We start from the raw sequence: 21478 nt of genomic DNA on the forward strand, positions 1-21478 counted from the left end.
AATGTTTACTTTATATTTTTCCTAAATGTTATATGTCAAATTTTCCCTTAAGTTCCGCTTGGTTATTTTTCTTTTTATCTTGTTTCTTCCTATGTTTTCTCCTTAATCTGGGAGCTTTGAAATTTGAGTATGATATTCTTGCAAGTATTCTTCCTGAGGTTTTTCAGATGGTGAAAATGGGTTTTTTGTTTTGTTTTGTTTTGTTTTTTAAGGATTGGTAAGAAATTAACATGGCAAAGAATGCCTTTTGTTTTTTACTAAACAAATCATTTAAAATAATTTTTAAAAATTAAATAATGAAAAAAAATTTGGGTTGTCAAGATCTTGGCTAGAACAACATTTGTTTTATATATATAGACATCTACTTAAGCTCTGCATTTTCTCTTAGAATTTATTTCATGACAAGCCTCGGAATTAATGCTTGACTGAAAAAACCCACAAATAATTACCAAGAGAAGACATCCTTGAAATTCACCAGAACATATATATACATATTAAATATATGTATTTATATTTCTGTTTTGCCTTCTTGTTCCAAAACTTCAGGGTAATTATTCTCGATAATTTCTTGTAACAGTGTACATTTATTTTTCTTTCTTTCTTTTCTTTTTTTTTTTTTTTTTTTTTTTTTTTTTTGCTGAGGAAATTGGGGTTAAGTGACTTGCTCAGAGTCATTCAGTCAGGAAGTGTTAATTGTCTGAGAACAGATTTGAATTCAGATCCTTCTGATTTCAGGTCTGGTGCACTATCCATTACACTTTTTTAAAACATAATTTTCAGGCAGTCCAACTATTTTCATATCATTTCTCCTCCGGCTGTTCTCCAGATCAATTGTTTTTCTGATAAGATGTTTCACATTTTTTTAACTTACTTCTTTTGTGTCTTAAAATATCATTGGTTTTCTTTTGCCCAATACCAATTTTCAAGGAATTATTTTTGTCCTTAAATTTTTGGTTCTCCATTTCAAGCTGGTTGACTTTCTTTTTTTCCATTTTTTGGATTGCTCTAAATTTTTTTCTAATTTTTCTCCAAATTCTCTTGTCTGATTATTTAAAGTGTTTTTTGAGTTCTTCTAAGAAATCTTTTTGTGCTTAGAATCCTTTCATAATTCTGATTGAAAAAGTAGTTCCACTATCTTCCTTTGAATGTAAACTGATCTTTTCTACCCCTATAGAAGCTATTTATGGTTGAGTTATTTCTCCTTTGCTTGGTCATTTTTATTTATTTATTTTTGTTTTATTTTATTTTCATTATTATTGTGTAACCAAATTCTAATTCTAAGGTTTAGGGAATTATGCCCCAAATCTCAGGTCCTTTTTTACTGTTAGTTTCTGAGGTCTGTCCCAGATCTTGGATCTTTTCTTCATCCCAAGCCTGGACTACAGTCCCTGGCCACAATGTCCCATAAATGATTTTATTTCTTGTAGTCCTGATTTCTCAGGTGACTGCAAGCTAGTTGTCCTCCACCGACTCTGCTCACCTGCAAATGCCCACCACTAGCAGGATCCTCATCCCTCTGCTACAGCAGACTCATCAGGTGTGCACTACTTCACTTAGGCAAAACTTCTGCCCATGAGGAAAGGTCTTTTGTGGGGGCTTCTTAGATGTTTTAGGAGAACTGCTTTACCTTGACTTTTATTTATTTCCAATGCTCTGTATTCCCTCTGAGGCAACAACTTGTCTTATTCTGTGGAGGAAATTTGACATCTTCCTGGAATCCTCCAAAATCTTCTATTTTTTTTTTAAAAGGTTCTTGCCCTCACTGTAATAAGAAATACTAATACCTATAAAGACCTTATTAAATATGTCAATGTTTCTTGCACTTGCATGTCATGGCATCATCTCCCTGATATCACAGTTAACTCTTTTAGGATAAATGACAAACAGCAACCTCTATAGCTGCCCTTGAAGACCTGTGTAGCACAGCAAGCTAGCCTGTTTGCTTGCTGGCTGGCTTCCTTCCTTGCTCACCATCATGGGTTCACTGGCTAGATTTCTTTCTTATGGATCATAACTTAAACCCAAATTACTCTGATTATCATAGACTAACCAACAAGATACCAGATCAAGCCATTGGTATTTGTTTTGTCCCAAGTGCTTCAGAGTGAATATAAATAGTAATTGTTGTTTTAACTAAGACCTTCCCAACCCAAATTGATTTCTTTTTTAAATTATTTATTTAGGTTTTCTTTTTTTAAAGCCATTCTTTGTCTCATTGTTTTCTAACCAATCCTTAATCACTAAATCGGTGGTTGTTATACTCAACTAAGACCTAGTAAAGACCTTTGCTTAAAAAGCCCAAGGTTGAGCTTCTGGCCAGGATGGCAGAGAGGATGCAGACATCTACTTCAGCTCTGCTTTTTCTCAGAATTTATTTCATGACAAGCCTCGGAGTTAAAGCTTGACCGAAAAAACCCACAAATAATTACCAAGAGAAGACATCCTTGAAATTCACCAGAAAAGGTCTGTTTTTTCTCGAGAGCGGGGACAGTTTTAGATCCGGCGCTGGCTGAGGGCAGGCAGCTCACAGCTGAGCAGACTGGGGAGGGGAGGAGGGGAGGGTGATCTCAGCGGTCTCTGCACGGAGAGCTTTACTACAGTATTGGGTACTTTACCCTGGCAGCAAGCCAGTAGACAAGCAGAGAAGCTAAAAACACAGGGGGTAAAGACCATAACCCCGAAAAGTAGGGTCCCTCGGGTCCTGGCCACACCCACCTGCAGTGTCTCAGTACACTCTCAGTCTTAGAGCACATACTCAGCACAGGCATTGCTGTCCTACTAGTATCTCGCTGCTGCCCCCTGCAGTCTGTAGAGGAAGCTCGGTAATACCATCCAGTCCCCTTCCCCCCCCCAAAAAAAAAGGAGATTGCATATGCTTAGTTTGTTTTCTTTGATTCTTCTCTGACAAAATGAACAAAAAATTTAAATAGACCCTAACCATTGATAGCTTCTATATGGATAGAAGGCAGACTTTAAACCTTGAGGAGACTAAAAACAGACCGTCTCCAGATGAATCCCCAAAGGGAGTTATAATCTGATCCTCAACACGCAAGACTCTCACAGAAGAAATTAAAAAGGCTCTCACAAGAAAGCTAGAAGAAAATTGGGAAAAGTGCCAAGAAAAGCTTGGCAAGAGAGTCTGGATAATTCATCCCCCTCATTTAAAGATAGAGTAGATAAAGAAATCAAATCCTTGAAAAACAGAATTAGTGGACTGGAAAAAGAAAATAGCTCTCTAAAAAATAAAATTGACGAAATGGAAAAAAATTCCATAGAACAAAACAACTCACTGAAAAACTCAATTGGACAATGAGAAAAAGAAATTTAAAAAGTAAGTGAAGAAAATACTCCATTGAAAATCAGAATCGAACAAATGGAATTGAATGACTCGAGGAATCACCAAGAATAAGTTAAGCAAAACCAAAAAAAATAAAACTATGGAAAAAATGTCAAATACCTTCTTGGGAAAACAACAGACCTGGAAAACAGGTCTAGGAGAGACAATCTGAGAATTATTGGACTCCTGGTAAAATATGATGAAAAAAAGACCCTGGACACAATTTTCCAGGAAATTATCAGAGAACTGCCCACAAGTCATAGAAACAGAGGGTAAAATAGAAATTGAAAGAATTCATCAATCACCTATTGAAAGGGACCCTAAAATCAAAACACCAAAAAAATATAGTAGCCAAAGTCCAGAACTATCAGATGTAGGAAAAAATACTACAAGTTGCTAGAAAAAAATCAATTCAAATATAGAGGAGCCACAAAATAAGGATTATTCAAAACCTAGCAGCATCCCCATTAAAGGATCCAAGGACCTGGAATATGATGTTCCCAAAGACTAAGGAACTTGATTTGCAGCCAAAAATAACTTACCCAGCCAAAATGAGCATCTTTTTTCCACGGAAAAAGATGGACATTCAAGGAAATAAGCGAATTTCACCTATTTTTGATGATAAAAAAAACAGAACTAAACAAAAAGTTTGATCTACAAATATAGAACTCAAGAGAAACCTAAAAAGGTAAAAAGAAATCCTGGGAACTATATTTCTGCTATAAAGATATATAAAGAATACATGTATAACTTGTTCTAGAAACTAGAGGTGGAAAGGAAATTGTACTTGGAAACGGGTAAAATGGGGGTACTACATTTCACAAAGAGGCAAAGGAAACCTATTATATCTGAGAGAAAGAATGGAGGGAGATGAACACAGTGGGTATCTTACTGCCATCAGAATTGGCTTTAAGAGAAAAATTTTAGAGAAATTCAATTTATGGTGAAACTTCTCCCACCCCATTGAAAAGTGGGAGGGGAAAAGTAAAAAGGTAAAGAAGAGGAATATAGAAATTGTGACGAAAAGTAATAAGATAGGGAGAGGAACTAAGGTGGGGGGTATGGATACTAAAAAGGATGGGCTGTGAGAAGCAAGTGATGCTCACAAGTTTAATACTGGGGTGGGGGGTAAGGAGGAAGGAATGGAGAAAAGTATAAACAGGGGTTAACAAGATGGCAAGTAATACAGAATTGGTAGTTTTAACCATAAATGTGAATGGGGCAAGTTCCCCATAAAGAGGAAGCAGTTAGTAGAATGGATTAAAAGCCAGAATCCTACAATATGTTGTTTACAAGAAACACACCTGAAGCAGGAAGATATATACACAGTAAAGGTAAAAGGTTGGAGCAGAATCTACTCTGCTTCAGGTGAAATAAAAAAAAAAGCAGGGGTAGCCATCCTGATCTCAGATCAAGCAAAAGCAAAAATTGATCTGATTAAAAGAGATAAGGAAGGGCACTATATCTTGCTAAAGGGTAGCACAGATAATGAAGCAATATCAATATTAAACATATATACACCAAGTGGTGTAGCATTTAAATTCTTAAAAGAGAAATTAAGAGAGCTGCAAGAAGAAATAGACAGCAAAACTATAATAGTGGGAGATCTCAACCTTGCACTCTCAGAATTAAATAAATCAAACCACAAAATAAATAAGAAAGAAGTCAAAGAGGTAAATAGAATACTAGAAAAGTTAGATATGATATATTTTTGGAGAAAACTAAATGTTGATAGAAAGGAGTACACTTTCTTCTCAGCAGTTCATGGAACCTATACAAAAATTGACCATATATTAGGACATAAAACCTCAAATTCAAATGCAATAAGGCAGAAATAGTAAATGCATCCTTTTCAGACCATGATGCAATGAAAATTACATTCAATAAAAAGCCAGGGGAAAATAGGCCAAAAAATAATTGGAAACTAAATAATCTCATACTAAAGAATGATCCGGTGAAACAGCAAATCATACATATAATTAATAACTTCATCCAAGAAAATGACAATAATGAGATGTCATACCAAAATATGTGGGATGCAGCCAAAGCGGTAACAAGGGGAAATTTCATATCTCTAGAGGTCTACTTTCATAAAATAGAGAAAGAGAAGATTAATGAACTGGGCTTGCAACTAAAAATGCTAGAAAAGGAACAAATTAAAAAAAAACCCAGTCAAACACTAAACTTGAAATTCTAAAAATAAAAGGAGAGATCAATAAAATTGAAAGCAAAAATAACTATTGAATTAATTAATAAGACTAAGAGTTGGTTCTATGAAAAAACCAACAAAATAGCCAAACCAGGAAAGAGGAAAATCAAATTGTTAGTCTTAAAAATGAAAAGGGAGAACTCGCCACTAATGAAGAGGAAATTAGAGCAATAATTAGGAGTTACTTTGCCCAACTTTATGCCAATAAATTCAATAACTTAAATGAAATGGAAGAATACCTTCAAAAGTATAGCTTGCCCAGATTAACAGAGGAAGAAGTAAATAGACTAAACAGTCCCATTTTAGAAAAAAGAAATAGAACAAGCTATTAACCAACTTCCTAAAAAAAAATCCCCACGACCAGATGGAATTACATGTGAATTCTACCAAACATTTAAAAAACAATTAACTCCAATGCTATACAAACTATTTGAAAAAACAGGGACTGAAGGAGTCCTACCAAATTCCTTTTATGGCACAGACATGGTACTGATACCTAAACCAAGTAGGTTGAAAACAGAGAAAGAAAATTATAGACCAATCTCCCTAATGAGTATTGATGCTAAAATCTTAAATAAAATATTAGCAAAAAGATTACAGAAAATCATCCCCAGGATAATACACTATGACCAAGTAGGATTTATACCAGGAATGCATGGCTGGTTCAATGTTAGGAAAACTATTAGTATAACTGACTATATCAATAACCAAACTAACAAAAACCATATGATCATCTCCATAGATGAAAAAAAAAAGCATTTGATAAAATCCAACATCCATTCCTAATAACTTGAGAGGATAGGAATAAATGGACTTTTCCTTAAAATAGTCAGGAGCATCTATTTAAAACTGTCAGTCAACATTATATGCAATGGGGAAAAACTGGAACCTTTCCCAGTAAGATCAGGAGTGAAACAAGGTTGCCCACCATCACCATTATTATTCAATATTGTATTAGAAATGCTAGCCTCGGCAATAAGAGTCAAGAAAGAGATTAAAGGAATTAGAGTAGGTAATGAGGAAACCAAACTATCACTCTTTGCAGATGACATGATGGTATACTTAGAGAACCCCAGAGATTCTACTAAAAAGCTATTAGAAATAATTCATAACTTTAGCAAAGTGGCAGGATATAAAATAAATCCCCATAAATCCTCAGCATTTTTAAATATACAAATATACAAAGAGAAATTCCATTCAAAATAACCATCGATAGCATAAAATATTTGGGAATCTATCTACCAAATGAGAGTCAGGAATTATATGAGCAAAATTACAAAACACTTTCCACACAAATAAAGTCAGATTTAAATATTTGGAAAAATATTAAGTGCTCTTAGATAGGCTGAGTGAATATAATAAAGATGACAATACTCCCTAAACTAATCTATTTATTTAGTGCTATATCAATTAGACTCCCAAGAAACGATTTTAATGATCTAGAAAAAATAACAACAAAATTCACATGGAAGAACAAAAGGTTAAGAATCTCAAGGGAATTAATGAAAAAAAAATCAAATGAACATGGTCTAGCTGTACCTGATCTAAAACTATATTATAAAGCAGCAGTCACCAAAAGCATTTGGTATTGGCTAAGAAATACATTAGTTGATCAGTGGAATAGTAAACTATAGCAATCTAGTGTTTGACAAAGCCAAAGATCCCAACTTTTGGGATAAGAATTCATTATCTGACAAAAATTCCTGGAAAACTGGAAATTAGTATGGCAGAAATTAGGCATGGATCCACACAACACCATATACCAAGAAAAGATCAAAATGGGTCCATGATTTAGGCATAAAGAATGAGATTATAAATAAATTAGAGGAACATAGGATAGTTTACCTCTCAGACTTGTGGAGGAGGAAGGAATTTGTGACCAAAGAGGAACTAGAGATCCTTATTGATCACAAAATAGAAAATTTTGATTATATCAAATTAAAAAGCCTTTGTACAAACAAAACTAATGCAAACAAAATTAGAAGGGAAGCATCAAACTGGGAAAACATTTTCACAGTTAAAGGTTCTGATAAAGGCTTCATTTCCAAAATACATAGCGAATTGACTCTAATTTATAAGAAATCAAGCCATTCTCCAACTGATAAATGGTCAAAGGATATGAAAACAATTTTCAGATGATGAAACAAACTATTTCCACTCATATGAAAGAGTGTTCCAAATGACTATTGATCAGAGAAATGCAAATTTAAGACAACTCTGCGATACCACTACACACCTGTCAGATTGGCTAAGATGACAGGAAAAAATAATGATGAATGTTGGAGGGGAATCCTGGAAAACTGGGTCACTGATGCATTGTTGGTGGAGTTTGAACGAACCCAACCATTCTGGAGAACAATCTGGAATTATGCCCAAAAAGTTATCAAACTGTGCATACCCTTTGATCTAGCAGTGCTACTACTGGGTTTATACCCCAAAGAGATACTAAAGAAGGGAAAGGGACCTGTATGTGCCAAAATGTTTATGGCAGCCCTGTTTGTAGTGGCTAGAAACTGGAAAATGAATGGATGCCCATCAAATGGAGAATGATTGGGTAAATAGTGGTATATGAATGTTATGGAATATTATTGTTCTGTAAGAAATGACCAGCAGGATGAATACAGAGAGGCTTGGAGAGACTTATATGAACTGATGCTAAGTAAACTGAGCAGAACCAGGAGATCATTATATACTTCAACAACAATACTGTATGAGGATGTATTCTGATGGAAGTGGATTTCTTCAACAAAGAGAAGATCTAACTCAGTTTCAATTGATCAATGATAGACAGAAGCAGCTACACCAAAGAACACTGGGAAATGCATGTAAACTGTTTGCATTTTTGTTTTTCTTCCCAGGTTATTTTTACCTTCTGAATCCAATTCTTCCTGTGCAACAAGAGAACTGTTCGGTTCTGCACACATATATTGTATCTAGGATATACTGTGACATATTTAACATGTATAGGACTGCTTGCCAGCTCGGGGAGGGGTTGGAGGGGGGGAGGGAAAAATCGGAACAGAAGTGAGTGCAAGAGATTATGTTGTAAAGAAATTTTTTTCAAAATTAAAAAAAATTTAAAAAAAGATTTTAGTCTATGAAATTAAAATGTCCTGCTTTAACTGGACATTATAGCCTTTAAGTTTTAAAGCCTCCATGGCAGAACTAAAAGAAAATTCCAGATGTGAATTGCGCACAAAACCTAGAAAATCTTACAGATGACGTGTCAAAGTATTATGCTCTTTAGGATAGAGGTTCTTAAATTGGGGGGCCATAAATTTGTTTTTTAAAAATATTTCACTGAATTTAAATATAACTGGTTTTCTTTGTAAATCAGTATATTTTATTAATTTAAAAACATTCTGAAAAAGTGGGTCAATAAGTCTCACTACTCTGTCAAAGCAGTCTATGTCTCTGTCTCTGTCACACACACACACATTTAAGAACCTCTGCTCTAAAGTCTAAATGGATTTTTGTCCTATTAATGGAGGTTGCATGAGAACAATTCATGAAGTTTCAGGTTAAATACTGCTATTCTAACTAATGGAGGTTTTGCATGAGAACAATTCATGAAGTTTCAAGTTAAACACTGCTATTCTAACTAGGTGAATCAGAAAGACAACTCAGAATGAGCAAAATGCTTTAGATTCTCCTCTCCAGCTCACTAATACATGTTTTAAGGCCTTATTTTGGGGGGAAGTTGTTAAGAACTCTCTCAATATAGATTTTTGATAGAATTAATGAGTTAAGGAAAAATGTATATACTTGTGTGCCTTGAGATAGAAATAACAATTAAAAATAAATTATATATTAACACAATTCTACTGTTGACAGCATATTGCTTATTCAAAATACTGAAGCATAACCTCATATATTAACCAACCAAATCCCTGTAACTAACATGCTTACAGACTTAGAGAGATGAGATTTGCCAGATAAATATCAGCGAAAATTAGAGTGAACATTTAGACATCTACTTTAAAATGAAGCAGCCCTTCCACTTGCCATTATAGGCCACAAAAGATTCACTCTAGTTAACATATTACTGACAGGATGATAAGAAAGCTTCTGTCAAATGGTGGTCAGTCGAGTGTTCTGAGACAAAATGCATAGCCCCAGCTGACTAGTTAGTGAAAGCCTGGTGAGATACAATTATATAGGGATATGACAAGCCTTCATGCTTGACTGACTTGAGAACCAATGACATGGTTTTAAACAGCCATCCTCCCTACCTCTGGTCACAAAACAGCAATAAGTCAACAGATGCACTGTTGTAAAATAATGATTTATTCCTTTGCTCTGAATACATGAGAATACAGTATGATGCTCTGGTAGACTACCACAGAAAGTTTACTTGGGGCTCAAACATCTACAGCCTGCCTTCAGCATGCATAAAATCAGTACTGCAGATCAGTTTTAACAGTCTGTGTTTTTATACATTCTTAATTTAAACTGTAATTGAATTTTTTAAGAAGTGATTTTGTTTCAGAGCATTGAAACCAATCATATATAAATATAAATTTATATTCTAAATTATGCTCATATAACAATGTTAAATAAATGCTGTCAAAACAAAGTAAAAATGTTGTTCATTTTTTAAAAATATTTAATTTATTTTCCTTAAAGATTTTAAGTCATTCTAAATTTTCCTTACTGCTGAAACATTGAGTTGCACCATAGAAAAGCCTACTATAGAATGTGATCCTCCAGCTAACTGAATCTTTATATATTCTAACACTAAAGCCCCAAGCAAGCTGTAAGGTTAATGAAAAATCACATTATTACATTCATTGGAATGCAATTCTTGCAAAGAATCAACATCCCAGTAAAATTATGTCCCTGAAGCTAGAATAGAATTAAGAACATAGAGGAATTTTCATCCACACCTATACATAAAAATCTAGCAATAGATTCTTAAGGAAAACAGCAAATATACTTACTGTTAAAGTATATTACAGTGAATTTTCTTGCATTAAAACTGGAGATATCATTAGTTTATATTAGTTAACAAATAAAGTAAGAATGTATTAATTTATTTACCAATTGAAAATATTAGTCAATTCATGGTGGCCCTTCCCATCTTTTTAACTGACACACTTAAATCTCAAATAAATCCTAAAAAAAGTAATTTTGTTCTATCCAACAGTACCAGTCAGTCCTTGAGCTTTTTAACATGACCAAAGAATAAAAATTTATAGGAATTAAATGTTGTAATTAAAGAAATTTTAAAAGATAAATTCAAGTAATACACTATCTGCCATACACAAAAAGGACTAGGATATAGAAAAGAAGAAAGGGGTAATGACTCATTAATTTTATTGTTCTATGACAGTGAAATAAGATATAGATTATAATTTAAGAAATGACATCACAGCAAAATCTTAAAAACTGTCATTAATGCTTTGGAATTAAGTTGATTTCAATGACAGAAGATAATTCCCTTAACAATACCATGCATTTACTAAAGACATTTCTTTTAAGAATTACCTTTCTAATAAATTCTATTGATCATGGAATGTGATGGCAATATTTTCTAAAATGCATTTTATATTATTAAAAATCTTTCACAAGTAAAAGCATTAAATTATAAAAATACAAACATATAATCCATGTCAGTCTATTCTAATAAAGTAGTTAACTATACATAAAAACAAATACTAGCAGATAAATTGATATTTTTTATTATTCCTAAAGAAAATAAATGTAAATCATTTAGGAGAGAGGAAGGAATTCCTTTTTTTTAAGTTGAGCTAAAAATATTTGCAAAGGCCTCAGGATTTTACATGCAAATTCAGAAAAGTAAATGATCAATCAAACTGAAAAAATTGTTAGAACTGCAAAGAATCAGAGTTTTAAGAGACAACAAAGGCCATCTAATCCAATTCATTTAATGTAAGAATTATAAAAAAAAAAAAAAAAAAAAAAAAAAAAAAAAAAAAAAAAAAAAAAAAAAAAAAAAAAAAAAAAAAAACAAAAAAAAAAAAAAAAAAAAAAAAAAAAAAAAAAAAAAAAAAAAAAAAAAAAAAAAAAAAAAAAAAAAAGAATAGAGAAGTAGGAGTCCAGAGTACTTGGTTCTAAGTCCCAAATCTACCAGTATTACAACTCTGTATCTACAAAAGAACAGAAAATGTGGAAAGTTAATAGTTTCTGAGAAATGAAATGGGGAGATGAGGATAAGAGGACCTCATATAGGGTTACCTTGATATTCAGTCAAGAAGCATTTTTTAAATGCCTATTATGTGCCAAGTATTGTTTTTCTCTGGAGACACAAAAAGAGGCAAAAACAAAACAAAACAGACAAAAAACAGTTCCTGCTCTGAAAGCGCTCATCGTTTAATGGAAAAAAACATGCAAACCATTTTGTACAAACAAGGCAGACAGAATAAACTGGAAATAGTCCTAGAGTGAAGGCACTAAAGTAGGACTAGGAAGGTCTTGTAGAAAATAGAACTTCAACTGAGACTTGAAGAAAGCAGAGAAGACAGGAGAAAGAGATTTGGAGGAAAAGGATTCTAGGCTTGATGAAAAATCAAAAAAATACTATAAATTGGTAGATGGCATGTCGTGTGAAAAACAGCAAGAAACCAATAAAAGAGAAGTCAAGAAAAGGAAAGTGTTTGAGGGATGAGAGGAAAAAAGTTCACTTTCTATGTTGAGTTTGAAATGTCTCAGCTACCTCTAGTTCCATATGTTCAACAGGCAACTGGAGAGGTAAGATTGAAGGTCAGAACAGAGGTTAAGAAAGGATAAATAAATTGATGATAATCCACAAAAGCTGATGAGGTCCCTTCATTCAATTATCTCTCTCTCCCCTCCCCCAACTCTCCCATATTTCTCCTCCTTTTTATGGTTAAAGCTCCTTGCGAACACCATATACAAAAATTATTCCTTATTACTGTTCTGTAAGAAATGACCAACAGGATGATTTCAGAAAGGCCTGGAGAGACTTACACGAACTGATGCTGAGTGAAATGAGCAGGACCAGGAGATCATTATATACTTCAACAACAATACTATATGATGACCAGTTCTGATGGACCAGGCCATCCTCAGCAACGAGATCAACCAAATCATTTCTAATGGAGCAGTAATGAACTGAACTAGCTATGCCCAGAAAAAGAACTCTGGGAGATGACTAAAAACCATTACATTGAATTCCCAATCCCTATATTTATGCACACCTGCATTTTTGATTTCCTTCACAAGCTAATTGTACAATATTTCAGAGTCTGATTCTTTTTATACAGCAAAATAACGTTTTGGCCATGTATACTTATTGTGTATCTAAGTTATATTTTAATATATTTAACATCTACTGGTCATCCTGCCATCTAGGGGAGGGGGTGGGGGGGTAAGAGGTGAAAAATTGGAACAAGAGGTTTGGCAATTGTTAATGCTGTAAAGTTACCCATGTATATATCCTGTAAATAAAAGGCTATTAAATAAAAAAAAAATTATTCCTTCTTCCTCTTTTAACTTTACTTAACTCTTCAAAGCCTAGTTTCTTGTCTCAAAATTCAAGTGAAACTGTTCTCTCCAGTTACTAACAATCTTTTAACTACCAAATCTAAGAGCCTTTTCTCAATTCTCATCCTTCACTTCTCTGTAAGCTTTCTTTCACCCCATCAAAATTTTCTCCTTAATAATCTCTTCTCTCTAGGTTTTCCTAACATTATCCTGATTTTCCTAACATCTCACAAATTGTTTACTGTTTCCTTTGCTGGATCTACATCTGGGTAAAATCTGGTAACCATGGGTATTGCCCAAGGCTCTGTTTTATGAGTCCCCTTCTCTTCTTCATTTATATTATTTTATTCAGTGATCTCATAATTATTGACTTACTCTTCAAACAGTAGAGAGGTGAAATAGAAGAAGGTCTAAAACAGAGATCTAAGAAATCACCATTCTGGATTATAATCCAGCAAAGGAAACTGAGGAGCAATCCACCAAGTAAATTAAGGAGTTGGACTATAGGACCTCTAAGGTAATTTCCAACTGAAAATTCTATAAAATGAGAAGTGTATTTCTACCATATGAAATCAAAATATGAAAAATTATTAAGTGCTTCCATAGTAATGATGAATAATTTAGAAGATGGCCATAAATTTTAAAGGAAAATATGTAATTAAATGATTAATTTTAATAAATATCTGTCAAATAAATTATTTTAAAATATTATCTATCTAGATATAAAATAACAATGTTAACTTTACAACCACCATCTTAGTACCGAAATTAAAAACTAATGTACATATTAATATCGACATTTTTAAACAGCGTAAAATTCTAATATTTAAACAGTCTTGTTAAAAAAAAAAAAAAAAAAGGTCTCCACATAGAACATTTTAGGAAGGAGAGTAGCATAAAATCAATAATAAAAAAAATGCTATTGAGTTGTAAGTTATTATCAGTTTGAAGAGCTCCTCCAAATCAGAGCTATTACACTTCCAAAGCACTATTCTGGAACAAAAATGAATCTACCTATTACCAGGTTAGGATAGTAGCTATTATCATGGCCCCTTGATTTCTTTCAAGTAGCTCCAATGGAAAAAGCCACAAGTGAATAATAAAGACCTCATAATACCTCTTAAGAATTCTTTACAAGGTAGGAGGCACTGAAATGAACTCTGGAGAGTTAAAGAAGTCTCATCTTCTGATAAGAAAAAAATAATTAACCTGACTTAATGTATCTTAGTGAGCCTTATATAAACCAGACTTTTGTACTTCAAGAGTCAGATTAAAATCACATATCAAAAAAAATATGTAGATATTGTCTTATAAGTACACATGGAACATATCTAAATCTTCAGAGGTCTGTAGGCCTTTTTTGTGAAAAGCTGAATATAGCCTACTTAAGAGGCGATGTGTGAAGTACTTACAGTGCTTAATTTGCTAGCAGTAATGATGATGCGCCTCTCATGTAGCATACTGGCATACAGTTGCAGCATATTGTTCACATCCACAGCAACAAAATATTCTGTAATATTTCTCTGGATGAGTAAAAAAAAAACATTCTGTTACAGATTAATAAAATATAAAGTAATTTTGCATAAAAATACTTTTAAAAATACTCTTAAGAACAGATATTTATCATTGCCTTTGTCAAGTCAGAAAGACCATGTTACTATTATACACACACACGCGCGCGCACACACACACGCATATGTATACACATTTATTTTATAATATACTGGGAAGCTTTTCTAGGCTGGTGTTTGAGGGGAGTCTTTTATACATTAATGCTACCTATTTTATTAATAAGGAACTTCACTAACTAAAATCCTTGGATTCAGTCCATGAAATCTGCCTTAGCCTAAATCTTACAGTATGTCAAGCAATGTTCCAGGAAAGTTCCGATTATTTACCCTAAGTACATAAAAACTCCTCACCCAATATAATGAATTTTAATATGAATGTTTCAGCATGAAAAGATCTTTCTGATACCCACCTTCATTAATGTGAATTTCTACCTTAAAAGTACTAAAAATGTAAAAGTATGACAATTATTCTTTTTACATTAAAAAACAAATTCTAAGTGTAAGGAAATGAAAGTGAAGAAGAACCTAGCTATAATAGAGGAACAATCTGACAAGAGTAGTAGTGAATTCTGTTTTATATAGTGTTTGGTTAAATCAGGAAATAAGGCAGTTAAATATATAATGGTTAAATAAAAATATAAATAAATAAATATAATATAAATATATAAAAATATAAATAAATAAATAAATAATGCAAATATAATTTCCCCCTTCCCTCCAAAAACCCACAGAATTATATATTTCACCACAATAATCTAGCAATGTTAGCAATCATGGGAGAGAAAACCAAACCTCTTTCTGTATGAAATAACTTAGACCTGACAGAACAGAGGTAAACTAATGAAGATGACTGCAGACAAAATGAAAAAAAAAATAGTTTCCTAGAATTATGCAGCACTTTATACTTAGAAGCACACAGATTTAATCTGTTCTTACTCCTTTATATTATTTGGAATTTTTTAAAAAGAAAACAAATGAAGTTAAGTGACTTGCCCAGGGTCACGCAACTAGTAAATATCAAGTGACTAGGGCTAAATTTGAACTCAAGTTTCCCTGACTCTAAGGCTGGTGCTCTATCCATCATACCACTTAGCTGTCTCATTCCTTCATTTTAAAGATATGCTGTCTCATTCCTTCATTTTAAAGATATATATATATATATATATATATATATATATATATATATATATATATCTTTAAAGTATTTTTACAGATGATCAGAAAGTGACAGTCAAATAGCTAGTTTCAGAGGAGGGATAAAATCTAGGCCTGTTGATCCCTCATTTAACATAGCACAGTGTCTTTTGAGTTTTCTCATTTAGATCCATTACATCTTCCTAGACAATTTGATACATTTGTAAAGTTCTTCTTATGATTTTTTATTAAATAAGACAGATTTCAAACTTTAAAGTATTATGTAAAAGCCAGATATAATGATAATTATCAAAGGTTGATTATTTACCTTGTATTTTTAAATACCAGGTACATGATCTAAATGTTAAATTGATATCTACAAAATATAAAAAGAACTTAGAGGAAGTTTTTTTGGTTCTTGAGTAGAAATTGATGGAGAAACTAAGAAAAGACATGATCAAGCTTTACACAGGAAGGGACAATATCAATGGGCTATGATCTCCACTGATGAAGAGAGTAATCAACTGTTTAGATAATAATTTTATATAAATATAAAAATACTAAGTGGGAAATCAGTCTGCAAAGCAGAACCATATTTATTTGCTCATTCTTTTTCACTGATACTTTTCTTATTTACATATAACTAAAACATATAATTGTGTTTTGAATAAGAAATAATTTATTACAAATGTGAAGGTGTATATTCTCTTACACTTTGCTATAGTTTTTGTTTGTTTTAAAGTTCCAGAAAAGTAGCATTTGCTGGGGGAGTGAGGGGCTGGGGTGGGAAGATGATAATCTAAATAGGTGAATCAGGAAATTAGCCTTTTCAGCTGTGCAGATATTTGTGAGCAAAGGAGAAGGGTAGTAACTAGCATCTGCCATTTTTAACAGGGAGAAGCACACTGCAATTAAGAGGCCAGGGTGTATAAGTTGTCAGTCAGTCTCAAGGAAAAACATAACATGCAGTAACTGGCCCATGATACACAGTACACAAGGGTTCAGAAACTATTAAGGGATTTAAGGGCTTTGATGGGCTGTCTCAGACCCACAATAAGAATACTGGGATCTCTAGGAAGCAAGCTACACAGTTTTTGCAGATGGGTAACTGGGTTTGGCAAACACTAAAACTAACACATTATGATTATGCTATTTTTTGGTCTTGTATTGATAAACTAGCAACTATAAAATATTAATCATAATTTCTCGGTCAGTACAATAAAATCAAATGCAATTGGACAGTGATGAAAAAAATGTAATTATATTAAAAAATTTAAAGAAAGGAAAATACAAATATGTCATATAGTCTTTATTATTGCCCCATTTTCCTTCAGTTATATTTCCATTTAATTATTTTTGTTGTGACTGCTTTTCACTTTCAGACAAATTAAAAATTATGTAAAAAACAGAAAAATTCCATAATATACCTCTACATACAATAAGCCCTTTATTAAATTTACTTTATAACCTGAAAACTCCATAGGAAAAGAAAAAATTTACATTTGAAAAGACATGAACAAGGAAAAGAAATGAACAACAGTTGCAATGCAAAATTTTATTCCATATACAAAAAGTTTTAAATATTTAAAGTCCTAATTTTTTAAAAGAGTAGTACTATAACATTTTCCTATTTAAGCTTCATTTTAAATGTTCACATTTTAAAATTAATTTCACTTAAGTCATATTTTGCATTTCCTTACAAAATTCAAGACCTACCAAAAAACTTCTATTTAAAATTAAAAAGAAGGATTTCATACTACAGAACATAAACGATTTGAACACAGTCCAATATAGTTATCAAAAATATGGTGGTAATGTCAAAATCTGCAAATGTATTTTTATCTTATTTTTTAAATTTCTTCATTCATTCCTATAGATTAAAAATAAAAGCTATATACAAAATTGAAGGAATCTAATCTAATTGATGAAAGAAACATTAGGAAATAAAGAAAGAACAAGCATTACTGCTCAACTGTCCTAAATAAGTGGAAAGTAAATCCTTTTAATACCCTTACCCAGATTCAGACATAACTAGTTAATGGGAAAAGGAATAGAAAATTGAAAAGGGATGAAAGCCCCAGGGATAGAAACCAGCTTCTTAGCTTCTGATGGAAGCATTTCTTCCCTGAGCATTATATCTCCTTGAAATATCTTACAATGTTTTTTTCCAGTCCCTATATATCAAATTCCATTTCCAAGCACAGCCAGGACTAAGGTTAGGTAAATAAGACTGCTTGAGTACCATACAATCTATAGTGGGACACACATGATGAAGGAACTTACTATTATTCATTTTAATAAAGACACATTTTAATGTCAGGAAATTCTACTCTGCAAGTTATATAAGTATTTACTCTGTGATAAATCAAGTTGCATGCTACAATGAAAGATCAAAGAATTCAGTAAACATATGGGTGAGCACAATTTTCAAATATTGGGAAACCAAAATGCCTTCTTTAAAGTCCTTTCACAAAATTTCCAAGGAGAAAATTAATTTGAAAATACTAAAATACTTACACTTTCAGGTATTGTTGGTAGTCCAGTTAAATCCGGGGCAATGAAGTAAGACTGCTAATCAATTTTTTTAAAAAAAGTAAGAATAAAACACAGTGAATGCATTTAATAAATCTAATATAATATTACATGGGGGGGAAGTAAAATCAAAGAAATTACAAATATTAAATTTAAATAATACATAGATTTCATTGAAATTAAGTCATTCTTAAATAGCATAGCAAAGTTGAGAGTGAGAAATAACAGTAAGTCTCCAGTATAAAAGATTAGGTGTTGGGGATAAATCAGTTCAAGCAATTAACATCAACCAAAATAAAATGAAAGAAAGAAATAATTCTGACAGAAGAAAAGCTTATTAATGGAAAAAGTACAAGATTCTCACATTGTTGATAAAACACATTAACTCTGGAAAGGCTCAAAAAATAAAAATTGTAATGCATTAGGACATTAAGATCTTTTAAAACTTTTGTCCCAAGGCAATTCATAAGCAATGATGGAAAACTCTGTGTCCATATGTTTATCTGTGTGTGTCTATATATGTAGACACACACACATATGCACATATGTATATAGATGTTACAGACCACTATTTAAGCAGCAATACAACAGTTTTAGTCAATTAAACAGTTTAATTTCAATTATCAAGAAGTTTTCATTGTTCACTTTTTTTCTACAAGCCTTTAATTCTAACAGGAGAAAAGGAAGTAGAGCTTTCTTTTCTTTTTTATAAACAGTACAGAAATGTCTCAAATTTTAAAAATTTACCACATCGTATTTTATTTCTGAAACATTAATGTAAAACTATTCTTTTCTTGTTTTTTTTTAAAATCCTTAGTACTTTCAATAAAAGCTAAATGTGAATATCAAATATGAAAAGTAAATTTTTAACTATAAAAAGTTCATTCATCAACTAATATTATCTACTCTATTCAAGATTTTCTTTTTATAAACTGTTAGAAGGCAAATATATAGCATCCATTTATTACAAACCATTCCCCAATTGATAATTGGTCAAAAGATATGAACAGAATCAGATGAAGATATTAAAGTCATTTCTATTCAGATGAAAAAATGCTCCAAATCACTACTGATTAGAGAAATTCAAATTAAGACAACTCTGAGGTACTACCTCACATCTCTCATTGGCTTAGATGACAGGAAAAGATAATGATAAATGTTGAAGGGGATGTGGGAAAACTGGGACACTAATACATTGTTCAAGGAGTTGTGAAATGATCCAACCATTATGGAAAACAATTTGGAACTATACCCAAAGGCTATCAAACTGTGCATACCCTTTGATCAGCAGTGTCATAGATCTGTATCCCAAAAGGATCATAAAGGAGGAAAAGGGACCCACATGTGCAAAAATATTTTCTGGCAGCCCTTTCTGTAGTGGCAAGAAACTGGAAACTGAATGGATGCCCATCAGTTGGAGAATGGCTGAATAAGTAATAGTATGTGAACATTATAGAATATTATTGTTGTATAAGAAATGATTAGCAAGATGATTTCAGAGAAGCCTGGAAAGACTTACATGAACTGATGTTAAGTGAAGTGAGTAGAACCAGATGAAAATTGCACACAACAACAAGATTATGTGACGATATACTTGTGCGTGTGTGATAGGCTTGGCCCTTTTCAATAATGAGGTGAATTCCAATAGACTTGTGATAGAAAGAGCCATCCACATTCAGGGAGAGAATGATGGAGAGTGAATGTGGATTAAAGCATAATAATTTCATTTTGTTGTTATTGTTTGTTTGTTTGCCTATTTTTGTTCTCTCATGTTTTTACCCCTTTTGATCTGATTTTTCTTGTGCAGCAAGACAAATGTGAAATATGTTTAGAAAAAATGTACATGTTTAACCTATATTAGATTGCTTCTAATCTAGGGGAAGGAGGAAGGAAGGGAGAAAAGTCTGAAACACAAAGTTTTTAAGGATGACTGTTAAAAACTATCTTTGCAAGTGTTTTGAAAAATACAAAGCTTTCATTTTTAAAAAAAAGGTATTTACAGAAAATAGTCATTATAAATATTGACACACAAGCAGTATCACCAACATCAAAAACTCATAACTTGAAACAGATTATCCCATAGTTAGCAGAAAATTTTTCATTTCTATTCATTTTCTATTCATCTATAAAAGTAAATCCTTATTTACTTTAAAACAAATTATTCACTACTGGCAAAAAAAAAAAACACCTGATAGTGAGTATAATAAGCTATTATTTTCTGATGAGAGGGAGTAATCCAAAGTATTCTAAGTCATCAAAAAAATATCTTAGAGTTATAGGAAATCTCAAGATAGAAATATAACATGAGTCATTAGTATAGAAATTAAGTTTGCTCCTTTCAAAATGAAGAAGTGAAAATAAACATGGCCTTCAAATTAGTTTGATTTTACTTTAAAGACATAATCATATTTCTTTAAAATGGCTTTTTAAAGATATTATTTAAGCAGAAAGTATTTTAATTGTTATTAAACTTTAAAGGAAGTAGCAAAAATTACCAAGTCTCAAAGGACATGTAAATATATTTGTCATTTTCTTTAAATCAATAAATATTTACTGAGCATCTTTCACATACAAGGTGTTGTAAAACATGTAACTTTATTTTCAACCTAAATTGCAATTTCCTTTTACCTCACTACTACTGAGAAAAGATGACTTTTTAGAACTTGTTTACAGGCAATAAATCTCTCTTGGTTCTTATGTAATGCATGAGAAAAAATTATTTCATTTTGGTATACTAAATTAAAATCACAATTATAATTGTGAAACAAGTCCATTGCAATATATCTATCACAGAACTTTATTTGGAAGGGACATTAATGATAATATAATTATACTATTTACCAAAAAGCACACAAGAGGTGAGTGACAATTTTAAAACTATATATACAAATTTGCCTAAATTGTATAGAAAAGCATTTTCATAATAAGAAAAAATAGTTTAGAATAGGCCTTTGCTAATCTATATTGAGTTTTAAGAACATTCTATGAATTGGAATTAGTTAAAATAAATTTGGAAGAATTTCTCAGCATTAATTGAATAAATTTTTTCTCTATTATGCATTCTAAAATCACTTATTAAATGTCTGTTCTGTGGAAGGCATTGTGCTAGAGGGACTGGGAATGCAAAGACTTAATTAAAAAAAAGAGAGAAAGATTCCTCTGCTATAGTGGGTTGAAGATAAGGAGGAGTTGGGAAGGAAGAAAGAGATGTTCTGGTGTGTTATGATG

The 21478-nt window shown here is 32.0% G+C and overlaps 1 protein-coding gene across 2 annotated transcripts in view; it reads right to left on the bottom strand.

Moving 5' to 3' along the window:
- The window catches only part of DENND1B (DENN domain containing 1B), a 311786-nt gene that overhangs the window by 117316 nt on the left and 172992 nt on the right, over window positions 1–21478 (bottom strand). Inside the window, exons 8-9 of one of the 2 annotated variants that reach the window (XM_023501849.2) lie at window positions 18236–18286; window positions 14426–14536 (exon numbers count right to left, since the gene is read on the bottom strand). In XM_023501849.2, the coding sequence (XP_023357617.1) occupies window positions 14426–14536; window positions 18236–18286 (162 nt within the window). Of the gene's footprint in view, window positions 1–14425; window positions 14537–18235; window positions 18290–21478 lie in introns of both variants that reach the window. The other variant, XM_003767552.4, reaches the window with a different exon arrangement.

This window comes from Sarcophilus harrisii, chromosome 4, assembly GCF_902635505.1.
Source record: "Sarcophilus harrisii chromosome 4, mSarHar1.11, whole genome shotgun sequence".
In the NCBI taxonomy this organism is placed as follows: Eukaryota; Metazoa; Chordata; class Mammalia; order Dasyuromorphia; family Dasyuridae; genus Sarcophilus; species Sarcophilus harrisii.